Source organism: Nicotiana attenuata, unplaced genomic scaffold (assembly GCF_001879085.1).
Source record: "Nicotiana attenuata strain UT unplaced genomic scaffold, NIATTr2, whole genome shotgun sequence".
NCBI lineage: Eukaryota > Viridiplantae > Streptophyta > Magnoliopsida > Solanales > Solanaceae > Nicotiana > Nicotiana attenuata.
In genome coordinates this window covers 351,102-364,836 of record NW_017670675.1, presented here as the reverse complement: position 1 = coordinate 364,836, position 13,735 = coordinate 351,102, and the positions used below count along the sequence as shown (strand labels likewise).

General features: G+C 35.6%; 2 protein-coding genes across 8 annotated transcripts; both read left to right on the top strand.

Moving 5' to 3' along the window:
- Window positions 1–813: 813 nt before the first annotated feature.
- Window positions 814–7,826, top strand: LOC109242160 (protein ROOT PRIMORDIUM DEFECTIVE 1). Of its 5 annotated transcripts, XM_019409001.1 has the most exons (6): window positions 814–2,650; window positions 3,149–3,176; window positions 3,983–4,084; window positions 4,357–4,410; window positions 5,734–5,809; window positions 7,167–7,826. In XM_019409001.1, the coding sequence occupies exon 1, from the start codon at window positions 868–870 to the stop codon at window positions 2,377–2,379; it is 1,512 nt and encodes a 503-aa protein (XP_019264546.1). In that variant the 5' UTR covers window positions 814–867; the 3' UTR covers window positions 2,380–2,650; window positions 3,149–3,176; window positions 3,983–4,084; window positions 4,357–4,410; window positions 5,734–5,809; window positions 7,167–7,826. The 5 variants fall into 5 exon arrangements, with proteins under 5 accessions (XP_019264546.1, XP_019264542.1, XP_019264543.1 ...); XM_019408997.1 differs by lacking the exon at window positions 3,149–3,176; XM_019408998.1 differs by lacking the exon at window positions 3,149–3,176 and having other exon boundaries at window positions 7,147–7,826.
- Window positions 7,827–8,793: 967 nt separating this feature from the next.
- Window positions 8,794–11,702, top strand: LOC109242159 (transcription factor IIIA-like). 3 transcript variants are annotated; one of them, XM_019408994.1, is made up of 7 exons: window positions 8,794–8,974; window positions 9,562–9,705; window positions 9,848–9,853; window positions 10,174–10,459; window positions 10,570–10,805; window positions 11,032–11,175; window positions 11,282–11,702. In XM_019408994.1, exons 1-7 carry the CDS (start codon window positions 8,831–8,833, stop codon window positions 11,468–11,470), a joined length of 1,149 nt encoding a protein of 382 aa, XP_019264539.1. In that variant the 5' UTR covers window positions 8,794–8,830; the 3' UTR covers window positions 11,471–11,702. The 3 variants fall into 3 exon arrangements, with proteins under 3 accessions (XP_019264539.1, XP_019264540.1, XP_019264541.1); XM_019408996.1 differs by having other exon boundaries at window positions 8,829–8,974; window positions 9,848–9,933; XM_019408995.1 differs by lacking the exon at window positions 9,848–9,853.
- Window positions 11,703–13,735: the final 2,033 nt, after the last annotated feature.

Below are 13,735 nucleotides of genomic sequence, written 5' to 3'. Positions count from 1 at the left end.
AGTAGTCGACCACACCTCCAACATAGTGTTTAGTTGGCCGATGCTTCATCAACCCCTTATGATATACCTTAATGCTGAAACATGACGCCGCAATTACAAAGTCTGTCAAGAATAAAAATCATATTTTTAATAGGAGTTCAAACAAAAATAATTTGAAGCAAACAGAACTGAATATAAAAGCAACTCAAAAAATAAACAAAGAAGTTCTAATTATACTTTTGTAAAGGCAAGTAGAAACAAAATTAAAAAACAACTTATAATCTAACAAGATTTAGTTTTCCTGTGTAGAAATACGATTTAAAAAATATAAAGTACCCAAATTCAGCCTACTTAGATATGAATTAACAAACAAAAATAAGAATCAGGGTAAAAACTTATAAAGCAAATATTCTGAAAACTAGTTGGTAAAAATAGATTCTCACCATAAGATGGGCTTGCTTCTATTGCACCGTTCCTCTTGATATACATGGCTGGTGATGGAGAATAAAGATCGACAATGAAAATGTTTTGATTTTAAACGAATGAATCTGGCGTCAAAGCAAATAGAAGAACGATGTTGGCGCCAAAGCAAAGAGAAGGAACTAGGGATTTTCCCTTCTCCCGCGTTGTTTTCAGTTTTTAGTTTAACAGCGTTTATTTTAACTCTATTTAAGGTTTTTCCGTCAGTTTTTTAAACTTTGTTAAGGGCTAAACTATATTTGTCCACTTTTACAAAGATAAAAAATATTTTACATTTAGTAATATAGATAAGGGACAAAAACAGTCTCGTAGGCATATTTAAAAGCACCACGTAAGTCTTTTCCTCATAAAACTAATATCTACAAACTCCCTAATGTAACACCCTTATAAACAAATTTGGGAAGTGTTATGCCCCAAATTTTTCTCTTTCCAAATCTCAATTTCCCTCCTTCACAATATTCCCAAACCAAATTCCGATTGAAAAGTCACCGCCCTTCCCGGCATTCCCCGCCCCAGCACTGGCCACCGTCGTGTGACGGAGAAATGAGAATTCTTCAACTCCGATGGAAGAATCCGGCGAAGATATCATCAAAAACTCCACTTTCATTCGGCCCTTTCAATTCCACAACCCAAACCCGGTGGAAGAAACCAGCAAACACAGCCCAAACCAGACTGGAAAACCGGACCCGAGACCCGCATCTCGATAAACTCACAGCCCAATACCGGAGACTTAAACTCATCCTCAACCTCTACGACGTCGTATCTGCTAAAAAACGCGGTCGTTTTGTCTCAGTTCAGTCACTTTCCAAGTGGGCGCCACATGCCGGCATTAACACCATCACCGCCGGTGATCTTCTCCGGAAATACCCCCATATTTTTGAGGTATTTACACACCCAGTTAAGCGTAATTTATGCTGCAAGTTTAGGGAGAAATTTGTCATTTTGCTTAAGCAAGAAGAAGATTTCATATCACAAAATGAACATGAAAATGTGACGAGAATAGAGAAGATTTTAATGATGTCTGTTAACGGTACTATACATTTGCATGCACTTAGACTAATGAGGACTGAATTGAGTTTGCCTGAAAACTTCAGGGACTCAATTGTAATAAAGTATGATGAAGTTTTTAGGATGGTGGATTTGGAAACTGTTGAATTAATTGATAGAAATGGAGCAGATGAGAGTTTTGGGGTGGCAAAGGTTGAATCTTGGAGGCAAAAGGAGTATACTGAGAAATGGTTGAGTGAATTTGAGGTCAAATATGCATTTCCTATTCATTTCCCGACTGGGCTTAAGATAGAACCAGGTTGCAGGGAGAAATTGAAAAATTGGCAAAGGCTTCCTTATGTTAAGCCTTACGAAAGAGAACTTAGGTATCACTTGAATGGACAAACAACTGAACCCTTGGGACAATCTTTAGGATGTGATGAGTTGATATCGAGGTCAAAGGGGGTTGGAAAGCGTAGTTTTAAAGGGGTTGAGCGGTATGAGAAGCGAGCGGTGGCGATTATTCATGAAATTTTGAGCTTGACTGTTGAGAAGTTGGTGCCCGTCGAAAGGTTGGCACATTTTAAGAAGGACCTTGGTATCGAACTTAATATTCGTGAGCTGCTGTTGAAGCATCCTGGGATATTTTATATATCCACTAAAGGGAATACTGAGATTGTTTTTCTTAGGGAGGCATATAGTAAAGGGTGTTTGATTGAGCCGAACCCAATTTATGATTTGAGAAGAAAGATGTTGGAGCTTCTCTTGTTGGGAAACCGTAATACGAGAGAGTTGAGAACGGAAAGGGAACTGAAGGATGAAATTAGAGACATGACAGATGATGAAAATGGATGGGAAAGCAGAGAGGGCGACTTTGTTATTCCAATTCTAGAGAGCTTCTCTGATCATGACAATGATGACAATTTGAAGTAGAATGGTTACTTATATGAGGCAGAGCTGATTATCTGAGATGGAAATCAGTCAAGAGAATCTTGGTGTCATAAGCTAGAATTTTCTGCAAACTGACAATTTATGAACCATTTGGTGTTGGTTTTAGCAAATTGGTGTACAGTCGTATCTGTGCTTCTCTACTGTAATTGTTGTTCCGCTCTACAAAAGCCTCATTATGACTTGCCAGGAACCTTTGTTATTTCAGTTGGTGATTGTGCTGAAAAATTATGGATTCTCCCTTCTCTTCAGTTAGGTACAGTCTCTAGCATTATAACCTTTTGGTTTGCTCACAATGTTCATATCTGATAAATGATATTCCAGTTCAATTTCTGCCAGGTTTTGTTAATTTGCATTTTGTCGTTTCAAGTCAAACTATTAAATCATGGAAAGGAAAAGCTGGGCTAATTATAGTGGTATGCACCTAGTGGTGTAGAGCAATTTCAGGAATAGGTTTGCTAGCTTTTACAACTTCATTATAATCAGCAACTAGAAAGCTGGACCAAAATCATTTTAACAAAAGAGTAATATGGTGAAACTGCTGGTCCAAATAGGATGTAGAGGGTCTAATTTTATTCCTATAGTAGTAAACTAGAAAGTGGCTAATAAATTACCATCTTCTCATCTTGTTGTTTGACTTGGATCAGTTTGTTTCTTATTGGAATTTGGTCCAAATGAGGAAGGGAAAACTTTTGGAAGTGTTGGACCATAACCTTTTTAAAATAAATAAATATTTGTCTCTTGTATAATACAGGGATAATTGGAGACCCTTTTAAATCGAGGTAACTATGGAGAAACAATCGTAATGGTACAGTAAGGTGTCAGGTTCCATATTTTTGGAGTAATGCATGGTTCTTTTTGTTGCTTCTGGTGGAGGACACTAAATTCTGTCTTTACTCGTCTGTTATTACTATTACTATATACATAAAGGAAAGCCAAGCAGCTTCCCGTCGTCGTGTGTGCTTGCGTTTAACATGAAACTCTCCTTGGACGACGAAGGGTATTACAATAAATATAAACTGCTTCATGAGTAAATTAGTAATTCTCTTTGTCCATTGAGGACACGCGTACACTGTAAAGCCTTTTCTTCTTCCTTGCTATTCGTATATTCCATCCATTTCCACGTGATCTTTATCTCTCACTCCTCTCTCCAGTATTACTCCGTTGCTTCTAACTTTTGGGTATCATCTACTGTGCATCCCAGCCCATTTACGATTTCTAAATTTTATTTTTTATTTGTACCAAGTTTTTTCCGTTTCTTTGTTTCTTGCACTGACTTTTACCCATCCCTTTTGGATTCCTTTGAAGGTTTGTGCATTTTTACTTCAATTTTAATTTCCTACTCTTTCTAATAATTTTTTGCTAGATATTTAGATGCATGTCAATGATTTTGTCTGATCCACACATGCATCTTTGAAATTAGATAGCTGGTGAATGTAATTATGTATTATTTTGGATTGTGCGTTGATGTCTTTTCGACTTTTGGAACTAATTAATAACTCAAACTTCCGTGAAAAATTTGTAGTATTAAGCTTGCTGTTGGAAGATTGGGTCTTTGCTACTTACAATCTTTTTTAGTTATTGACAGTATCTCCAAAGGGGGTTGAAAATGCAAGAGGATTCAAGTGTAAAAAAGACTTAGAGGAGCCTACAATTGCCGAAGAGGAGCAACAACGTCAGAAATGACGAGGTAAAATGGCTAACTTAAAAAAGATATTTATCACGTAATTAATATCGATTATCCACGGCAAGTATGACGCAGGTTCACCATCTGAAAATTTGTATGCAACATATGATTTTAGCCACTAAGGGTATCATAGGTGTTATAATTTTGGACGTTGGTTATGTAAGATATTTGTTTAGCATTTTTTTGTTATTTTTTTCAGTATATACCATAGATGTCTGTTTATGGACTGCAAATATATGTATTTTTCTCTTGATATTATTTGTTGAAATTTGCAGGAAATGTTCTGTGGGGGTTGTGCAGGCAGGATGAAGAGAACTTTACAAAGTCAGGTAAGTCTTTGAATCCCTTCTAACTTCTTATCGTGTATCGTAGTTTACAATTTTTATACTAACTATTTTAATCTTGGTGACTATGGCTTCTTCATTAGCAACTTTTATATTATCTGAATTTTATTTCTCTACTCCTTACACAATTTACTATATTCAAGTTACTTCGCTTTCGAGTGTTTTTGCTTTGTTTGTGTTAACAAAGACATTTTTCAGGATTTATTCCTTAGCGTTCTCAGAAAAAGCAGGTTTATTAAGAATGAGTTTCTGTTTTTCAGAGCATTCTTTTGAATGAAAAATATTTATTATGCATTCATGATTCATCCTTCAATCATAACACTTATACTCAAAATGAGCTCTCAGGAGGACTGAGCAGAAAAGAAGTTCTATGTTTTATAGTTGCATCAAATTTCAGGCAAACGAGTATTAAGTTATGCTGTACAATTATGAGAAAAGGACTACGAGAAATTATAGAGTACAACAGGAGATTCCATTAGTTAAATGGCCAAAGTGCTTAAGTAACAAATATATATTCTGCACCGATTTAAGAATCAAAGTGCTTAAGTTTTGATCTCGATACATCTATTGATACGGTACAACCTTAAGGTACAGCCCTTGTGCTGTCCTTGCAGCAATACTTTGGTTTCCTTTTATTTCTCTCATATGAGATTAAATTGAGCTTAATTTAAAAAGCAAATATTCACTGATTTTGTCATTTCAACTTTCTCTGGTCACGAGCAAATAGTTTGAAGCAGTGAAGGTAAGGCAAGCTCAAATGAACAGCCATTCCATTTTTCCATTCTCAGGTCCTCTGTTGTTTTCAACATTCTATGCTTGGGGAAAAATTTAACTTTCTTAGAATGGCAAAGAGCGATACCTTATTTTGAAATATAGCAAGAGTAATAACTTGTGCACTAATTGTTTTGATATCACACGAAGTGTTTAAAGAAATCTTTCATCTATTTTGGTGTGATTACAATGACTCAATAAGGAACAACTTTGAAAATGCAGCTCTGAACCATGTTTGCACATCTTTAGCCATTTATGCTCATTTGTCTATACTATTGAATGTACCGGTGTTACAAGTTTTAGCATTAAATGAGAGTAAAAATGATATTCTTACCTATATTTCTTGATTTATCCTTTTAGTTTTAAAAATAAAATAATAATGTAGCTAGCAATGAGGATTACAGGGTCTAGATAGCCTAATCTGCAACCACTTTGGCCAGGCGCTCTTATAGTTTCTGCTTTATCTGTTCAATTCTATAGTCAGTCATTACATTTTAGCAACATACTTTGATGGTGTTGTTTGTGTAATATTTGCAGGTAGAGAAAGTTTCTGCTGCAGCTCACTTTTGACTTTTTGGCAAGCATACGTGTTTTGATGATCAATTGAACAAAGGTAATTAAAATTATGACTTGTTTTCTTCTTTCACTTACTGGTCGTGTTGAGATACTATCTCTTATTTGTGCATTTTAAAGTTTAGATACTATCTCTTATTTACCCCACTTATAGAATCTCACTGGGTTGTTGTTGTTGTTGTTGTTGTTGTATACTATCTCTTATTTGTGCATTTTGGAATTTGGTTTCACTTTAAATAAAATAAGAACAAGTTGATGTTATCTGAGAAATCTCATAGCAATTCTTTTGAAGAAAAAAGTACATTGATCTTTATAGTGTATTTTTCTGAAGTGTTTATGTGTGCTTCTCTGCTCTGTTGTGTACCATTCTTTTCTTTTATTCCTAGGAGAGGAAGTAGACAACTCAAAATATAACAATTAGTTGCCTCCTGAGTCGATGTATAACTTACTTGAGTCTTTCTCCCTTTTTTTTCTTACTGAAGCAGCTCATGCTCCAAAGTACCAAGAAGAACATATGGTTATTAAGCTTTCTTGTGATACTTTAATTTTTACATTTTTCCTGTCCTTTCAGAGCCCTTTATGGAGCTTTATTTCTCCAGCATTAGTTTCACTTTCGAACTATTGATTCGTCTTAATTTATTAACACCAATTGCTATCATTTTCTAGCATTGTTCAGTTTTAGATTGAATTCGTTTAAGTCATTTTATAATAAAGCTGTTAAAGATTTTTTGGTTTGTTTGTTTGTTAGGGTACCTGGCTTGAACTCTAACCTAGTAGCATGAAAAAGACTCTCTCAACCACTATGAACAAGATTGTTAAAGATTATAAGATCTTGGAATTTCTGATGTTGTGAGTCCTTCATGAATTGTATACCTACCATTTAGCGATAGTAAATATTTTTATCTCATTTATAATGAAATACTGCAGAAAATCAGAAAATGAAAGTTGTAGCTACCAAATATTCATACCACGAAGCCCAGTGATTTTATGATATTTGATTGTAGACGTTTCCTAAAGAACTCGTGAACTGCCAAAGCTAAGATGTTAAGATATCTAAATGCTCATGAAAGTTGAAAGGTTGTTGAATGAGTGTGTTGACTCCAATCACTTTATATTTTTCAAGAGGCTAAGATGTTAGAAAATCTAAATACTTATGAAAATGTAGATGTAGGTGAATTAAGTTCTGATAATTAAATTATAAGATCAAAAGTTATGAGTTCTAATGGAAAAATTTAAATTTTAGATCATTCTTAACACTTCTATGTTACTTTCATGCATATGCTATTCTCTCTGTTCCAATTTTATGGTTCTTATCACTTTTTTTTATGAGTATTATTCGCTAATATATGGCTCATTCCTTCTGGGCTTGAACTCAAGTCTATGCATGACTATTGCAGGGCAATACTTATTCTGATTTCATGTAGAGGTACCTGCTATTACTATTGGTACTATGTGCTTTACGGAGAATGAAGACCAGCTAAAGAAGAACAGCTCAATACTTTCTTTTAAAATAGTTCCTATGTTATGGACATTCAAGCACTTGTCCATCATTTGAGATTCTGCTAAAGGCTTGAATTTTTACTTTTTAATTTTTTAACAAAAGGTGTTTGATTTATTGCCATAATAGCGAAAGGAAAAATGACATCAGGCACCCGTGCTACGCACGAGCACCCTCATCTAGTTTATCAATATAACCAGGACTACTCCAGTACTCAAATGCACCTTTGTGCCCGTTGATATTTGAACCAGAAATGAAAGGTTGAAGTTTTGGCCCTGCTAAGGCTCGTTGACATATGGTATCTTCAGTACAGCAAGAGTGATCCATGGTGAGGAATCCATTGTGAGGAATCCATTGTGAGGAACTGATCGGCGATATGTTGGATGACTATGTAATGCTTTAAAATATCCGGGGTAGGGTTAAGGTTGCGTACTTTTTACCCTCTCCAGACTTCACTCCAGGGGAATTAGTGGGTTTGTTGTTGTAATTTTACTCAAGGGAAAGGGAGTGATTTGAGAACATATATGATTTTCCACAAAATCTGTCCTCTTTCCTTTCAGACGCTTCTCAATTTTATTTCTCCAGATAATCCACATTAGTTAATCTCAAACTTTATCCCGAAATTATTATTCTTATCCCATGTACCAAACGACCTCTGACAGTGAAAGGCATACTTCAACCTCAAGCATGATCCATTTTGCACCCCACTAACCAATATGCTTACAGGAAAGTTAAGCTTTAATTGTATCTAGATTTGTTGTTGGTTTAGTTATCAAGAAGTTTCTGTTAAGTAATTTTCAGAAAAAAAGTTTGCGTGTAGAATCATCTTTCAAGAAAATACTTTTGGAAAATCATGTTAGTTTTTGTGAAAATCTATCTTTGGATTGTTTTATGTCTTTAGAAAGCATTTCGGTTGATTTTCAAAGAGGAACGTCCATTCAATTTTCCATTTTCTAAGAACGTTGACGAGAGTATATTTCTAATACAAACGGGTTTAAATGTTATGCATCCAAAATTATTTTTAAGAGAAGACTTGTAGAATGACACAAGTTTTTTTTTTTTTTTTTGGTGCAAAAAAATAATTGTTTATATTATATTAAGGTGGAGTAGTACAAGAAGCATGTGAAAACATAGCTTAAGAGCCCGTTTGGCCAAGCTGCAAAATTACTTATTTTGAAAAGTATTTTTTTCAGAAGTACTTTTGAAAAAAAACTATTTGTGTTTGGTCAATTCATTTAAGAAGTACTTTTTGGAACATTTGGTAAATAATTTGTGTTTGGCCAATCATTTCAAAAAATGCTTTTGAGTGTCAAATTACCAAAAAGGATAGTACCAATGTCATATAATTCTTTTAAACATAAAAATGAACTCAAGTATTTATTTCCTCAAGTGCCCAAACAAACACCGTTTACTAATTCGTGGTAAAACTTGACGTAAACCTGGTGGGGGCAAAGTACCACATTTCAGAAGTTGGAGGGAATTTGAACAATTTTCAAGTTTTTGGGTAACTATAAAAAGAGGACACAAGTTGCAGCCGACCTGAGCTAGGGTTTTCGGTGTTTTATGGCTGCGAAGATATTGGGCGAAATGGGAGAAGAGAAGAGAGAAGTAATATTCAGAGACATAAGACGATATTATTGTGAATTTTGTGGGATTTGCCGCTCCAAGAAGTCCCTCATCTCCTCTCATATCCTCTCCAATCATCATGTACGTTTGTTTTCCTTTCCTCTTTTTAATTTTGGATTTATGTTTTGCTTTGCATCCATTTAGTATTACTTGTTCATAAATGCAGCAAATAGATCTACTCTTATGGTTATTTTTTTTTGAGCTCTCTTGTATTCTAAAGTTGACAATCAGTAATTATTAGAAGCTTCAATAGCCAATGTGAAGTGCAATAAGGGTCGTTCTGGTTCACTGACTACTTATGTAAGGATTATTGTATTTATGTAGATTGTTATGCGTGGACTAATAATACATTAAATAATTATGTTTCAATTTCAATTTGCTGCTATACTAGTATTATTGTCTTTTTAGATGCTCTTTTTCGTTTATTGGAAACCAAGTGCTATTTTAGTAGCAAAGAGTTTTTTGTGTATTGATTTTACCTATTCATCAAACAAAACGAGTCCTTGATGCGTGTTGTGTAATATAAATTGGGACAGCGGAATCATAGGTGAACTCAAAATTGAAGATTTTCTTGTGATTGAGCTTAACTTTAGTTGTGTATTTAGAGAGATGCTGATTTGGTTAGTTTAAGGGAAAATTGAAATGGGTCTGGTTTTTTTTTTAAATAGGATGAAATGGAGAGGCGGAAAGATGAGGCAAATGAAGATGTAAAGAAAAAGGAAGGCCCAAAAATAAATATTTGTGAAGAATGTGGTGTGAGCTTTCAGAAGCCTGCTCATTTGAAGCAGCATATGCAGAGTCATTCACTCGAGGTATCTTTTGTTTGTGGTCATCGTTTGTGATGTTGGCGAGCTCTTATTACTTTATTGGGAGTTCAGTTCTGAGGTTATAAGAAGCCTTCATATTTTCTGATATATTGTCTTTGTGTACATTTGATATTTTACGACTTTGCAGATTGAGGTAATTTGAGAAACATTGTGGAATTATGTGAAGGTGTGAAGCATTGGATCCCAAAAAAAAAGAACTCCAAAATGCAAGAGGCAGGTATCTTTCCTTGACTGGATCAGTATCAGGAAGGGGGACCTCCTGAGAAGCTCCATCAAGTGAGCCTCAATCACGCCTTATAATCTTGGTGGTTAGAGACTCATCCCAGTTCCCCCTCCTCCCAAATATTAAAAAAGCTTATCTTTTCTCTCCATTAGCATATGTGGACGTTGGTCAAGGACCTCCAGACTGAAACATTCTTAAAATGTTTTCTTCTTGATCTTTTGCATGAACAGAGGCCATTTGTATGCCATATAGATGACTGCCAGTCCAGCTACCGCAGAAAGGATCACTTGACGAGACATCTCTTGCAGCACCAAGGGAAGTTGTTTGAGTGTCCCGTTGATGGTTGCAAACGCGCATTTAGTATTCAAGGCAATATGACTCGGCATGTCAAAGAGATGCATGACCAGCGTGCCTCCCCTGAGGCCAATCTTCCAAAGCAGTATGTCTGTTCAGAACCTGGTTGTGGGAAGGTGTTTAAATTTGCATCCAAATTGAAGAAGCATGAAGATTCTCATGGCAAGTCAAACTTCAAAATTCTAATTATCTGTAGGGTACTAATATTTTATATGTTTCTGGTTTTGAAAACTTCCAATAATGACACCATAATCTGCCATGTATCCATGCAGTTAAGTTGGAGAAGATGGAGGCACTTTGTTTAGAGCCAGGCTGTATGAAACATTTCACAAATGAGAAATGCCTCAAGGAACACATAGAGAGTTGCCACCAGCATATTGTGTGTGAAATATGTGGAACCAAGCAATTGAAGAAGAATATTAAGCGGCATCTCCAGACGCATGAAGAAGAGTCTACATCGGAGAGAATAAAATGTGAATTCCAGCATTGTCAGCACACTTTCTCCACTGTAAGACTACTGCATTTTCTTATATGTAAATAAAGCTCCTTTCAGTTAAAAGGAACTGTAGTGATGAATTTAGAAAGCAATAGCAGTGACTTATAATTCGTGTGAGGAAAAAATTCATATACAGAAAACCGACAACTTTTTAACCTCAACCAAGCCTGCACTGCATCAAGTTAAGTGCATCAGAGTGATAGTCTTCTCACTGAAATATTTGTTGCTTGAAAAACAGAAATCCAATCTTATTCAGCATGTCAAAGCTGTGCACCTGGGGGATAAACCATTCTCATGTGGCATTGCTGGTTGTGGTATGAAATTTGCCTTCAAGCATGTGAGAGATAGACACGAAAAATCAGGCTGCCATGTTTATACTCCAGTAAGTAGAATGCATTTGTTGCTTGAAAGCACAACACTGTCACTCAGGTCAGTTTGCTTCTAATATTCATGAGAGTGGCTTGAGGCGTTTTGATTGTCTTGTGTAGGGTGATTTTGTAGAGGCTGACGAGCAATTCCGTTCTAGACCAAGAGGTGGTAGGAAGAGGAAGCTTCCTGTTTTTGAGGCAATTATGCGGAAAAGGATTACACCACCCTGTGGTACAGATCCCGTGTTCTATCAAGGATCAGAATATCTCTCATGGTTACTCTCAGCAGAATCAGATGAAGAGCTGTGAGTCTGTTTCTTTGGCCAGATGCCGTGTTAAATCATGGGCCAGAAATCTCATGGTTCCTCTTAGTTGAATCAGAGGATGAACTCTGAGCGTCCCCTGGACAGTTTCTTAGCAGATAGCTAGTGTATATGTGTCCATAAGTTTTTACTAGAAAAAAGTATATGCTGTCCATAAGTTAAATTTATCACAATGCTTGTTCTATAATCTAATGGATAAGTATTATCTTAATTGTTGAGTCTTGCGCAAATCTTCCATTCTCTTTGTTTCATTTGATCTGGGTGTTTGATTAAGCATGAAGGTTAATAAAAACTCTTGATATAAATGGTAGTTAACACGATATGTCAGTTTCTATAGAAGTTACTAAAATGGGAACGTTAAAACTGAATGAGCTTTCTATTGCAAAAATATGTTCATTCTTTATGAAAGGGAAGCAGAAGTGTAACATATCTTTTATAAAAGGAAATGGAGAGTGTAATTCATTTCTCAAAGAACGTTTATGGGATGTTTTAAGAATATTTCCCGCACTTCTTCACTAAATTTTCTTCTCAGCCCAACCTGCACATTTGGTTAGCTCATCGCATAGATTGCTATTAACTCTTCCAAACTATAATGCGCCACAATGCAATAGTAGTAGCAAGGCTAATTTTGCTAACCTATCATGTTTCTTCAGCAATAGTCTCACTGCAACTATTTTACCAAGGAAAAATATTTTAGCCCTTAACACAATATGGAGAGCCATCTCTCTCGCGTTGGAACTTTCTTTTCTGAATAACCTTATTGGAGGATAAGCGCCCTTTGCTGGAATAAGTAGGAACCCGTTTCGGCACACACAAGCCACATTCATAATCGCCGACTTATACATCTCATCTAGATGCTATTTATAAGTCGTACTTACTACTTATTCAACAATTGCGATTCATACAATGCATTCATGCTCGGTTTATAACTCGGTTTCACAACTGTAATTATAAACACCATTTAAGTATTGCGTTTTATAAATTTAATTTTTAATTGCAATTTATAAGTCACATTCAAAGAGTGATTTGCGAGTCGCATTCAGTGATCCCCATTTATAAACATCGAGTTAGGTAAGATGTAGATCAAGCACAATAAGCTAGAAGAGTTATTATTTCGCTTTGAAAGGGTCGCATTCTACCTATAGCAATTTACAAGTCCAGCGTTCTTCAAGTGCGGTTTATATTCATCAAATGTATTTATTGCATGAACGTATTCTCATCAAAAGGCGTTTTCTAAATGCTATCTGTAAATCACGTTCATCAAATATATGGATTTTGATCATGTTTGTCAAGTACGACTTACAATTGTATTAGTCATATGCGACTTATAAATTGAATCCAACAAATGCGACTAATGCACCTCACTTTGCTTGATCTACTCACGTCATAACCCGGCTTACTCATTTTCTATCCGACAAAGCGCTCATCTCATAATTGGTGAGTTTGCAAGTTCAATAAATAGCATTTTGTATGTAATTTATGGCTTGTATGACAGCTTCTTTATTCTTTCCTTAATGGCATATGCTTTAGTCGTATTCTATAAATGCTTTTGGGTACATTTTTAAAGCCAATACATCACTGAAATTATTGAGCCAATTATGCTTAAATCCTAAACACCTTTGAATAATCTTATACTAAAAGTTGTATTGTGTGTATACGCTCCGGTGGCAATTAAAAACATATTTGAATATAAGATGTTATTGTACATCCTTTCATCAAAAAATGCATGACAAATTTGCACTGTCCTTATGCAGCTTGACCTTTGAAGTTGATTCTAGAATTTGCAACAAATGCAAAATAGGTACTTCAAAAACTTGACTCTGTTTGACTCAAAAGTTGTTTACCACTTTTTAAGCAAATCAATCAATATAGATGAAGGGGTATACCGTAATCGAAGATAATAAACCCTAGGATGATCTTGGCAATTGATTCAGACAACAATAATACAAATCAGAGAGAGAGAGAGAGAGCGCGATAATCTTCGAGAGATCGGAGAGAGAGATAATGTTAGAGAGAAGAGAGAATGTTAGAGAGATTGTATTTCCAATAATGAAAAAATCCCCCCTTTACGAGGCTCGGACCCTCTTATACTAATAGAGGATCCTTACTTGAATATTAAAAGACAGAAATAAAGTACATGCTATAGATGGGCCGACGTGATCATGAAGTCGTCCCTCTTATTATTCCTAGGTCGTCCTTCTAGCCGGACTCACATATATTCGGTCGGTCGTGCTGGCTTAGGGACGTGGTC

What these genes read in the sequence shown, in the direction of transcription:
- LOC109242160 (XM_019408997.1), top strand. Translation starts at nt 868, where the DNA reads ATGCCCCAAATTTTTCTCTTTCCAAATCTCAATTTCCCTCCTTCACAA.
- LOC109242159 (XM_019408994.1), top strand. Translation starts at nt 8,831, where the DNA reads ATGGCTGCGAAGATATTGGGCGAAATGGGAGAAGAGAAGAGAGAAGTA. An exon ending in GAAGCATGAAGATTCTCATG is followed by an intron (nt 10,460 to 10,569) that starts GCAAGTCAAACT and finishes GTATCCATGCAG; the next exon opens with TTAAGTTGGAGAAGATGGAG. An exon ending in GTCAGCACACTTTCTCCACT is followed by an intron (nt 10,806 to 11,031) that starts GTAAGACTACTG and finishes CTTGAAAAACAG; the next exon opens with AAATCCAATCTTATTCAGCA.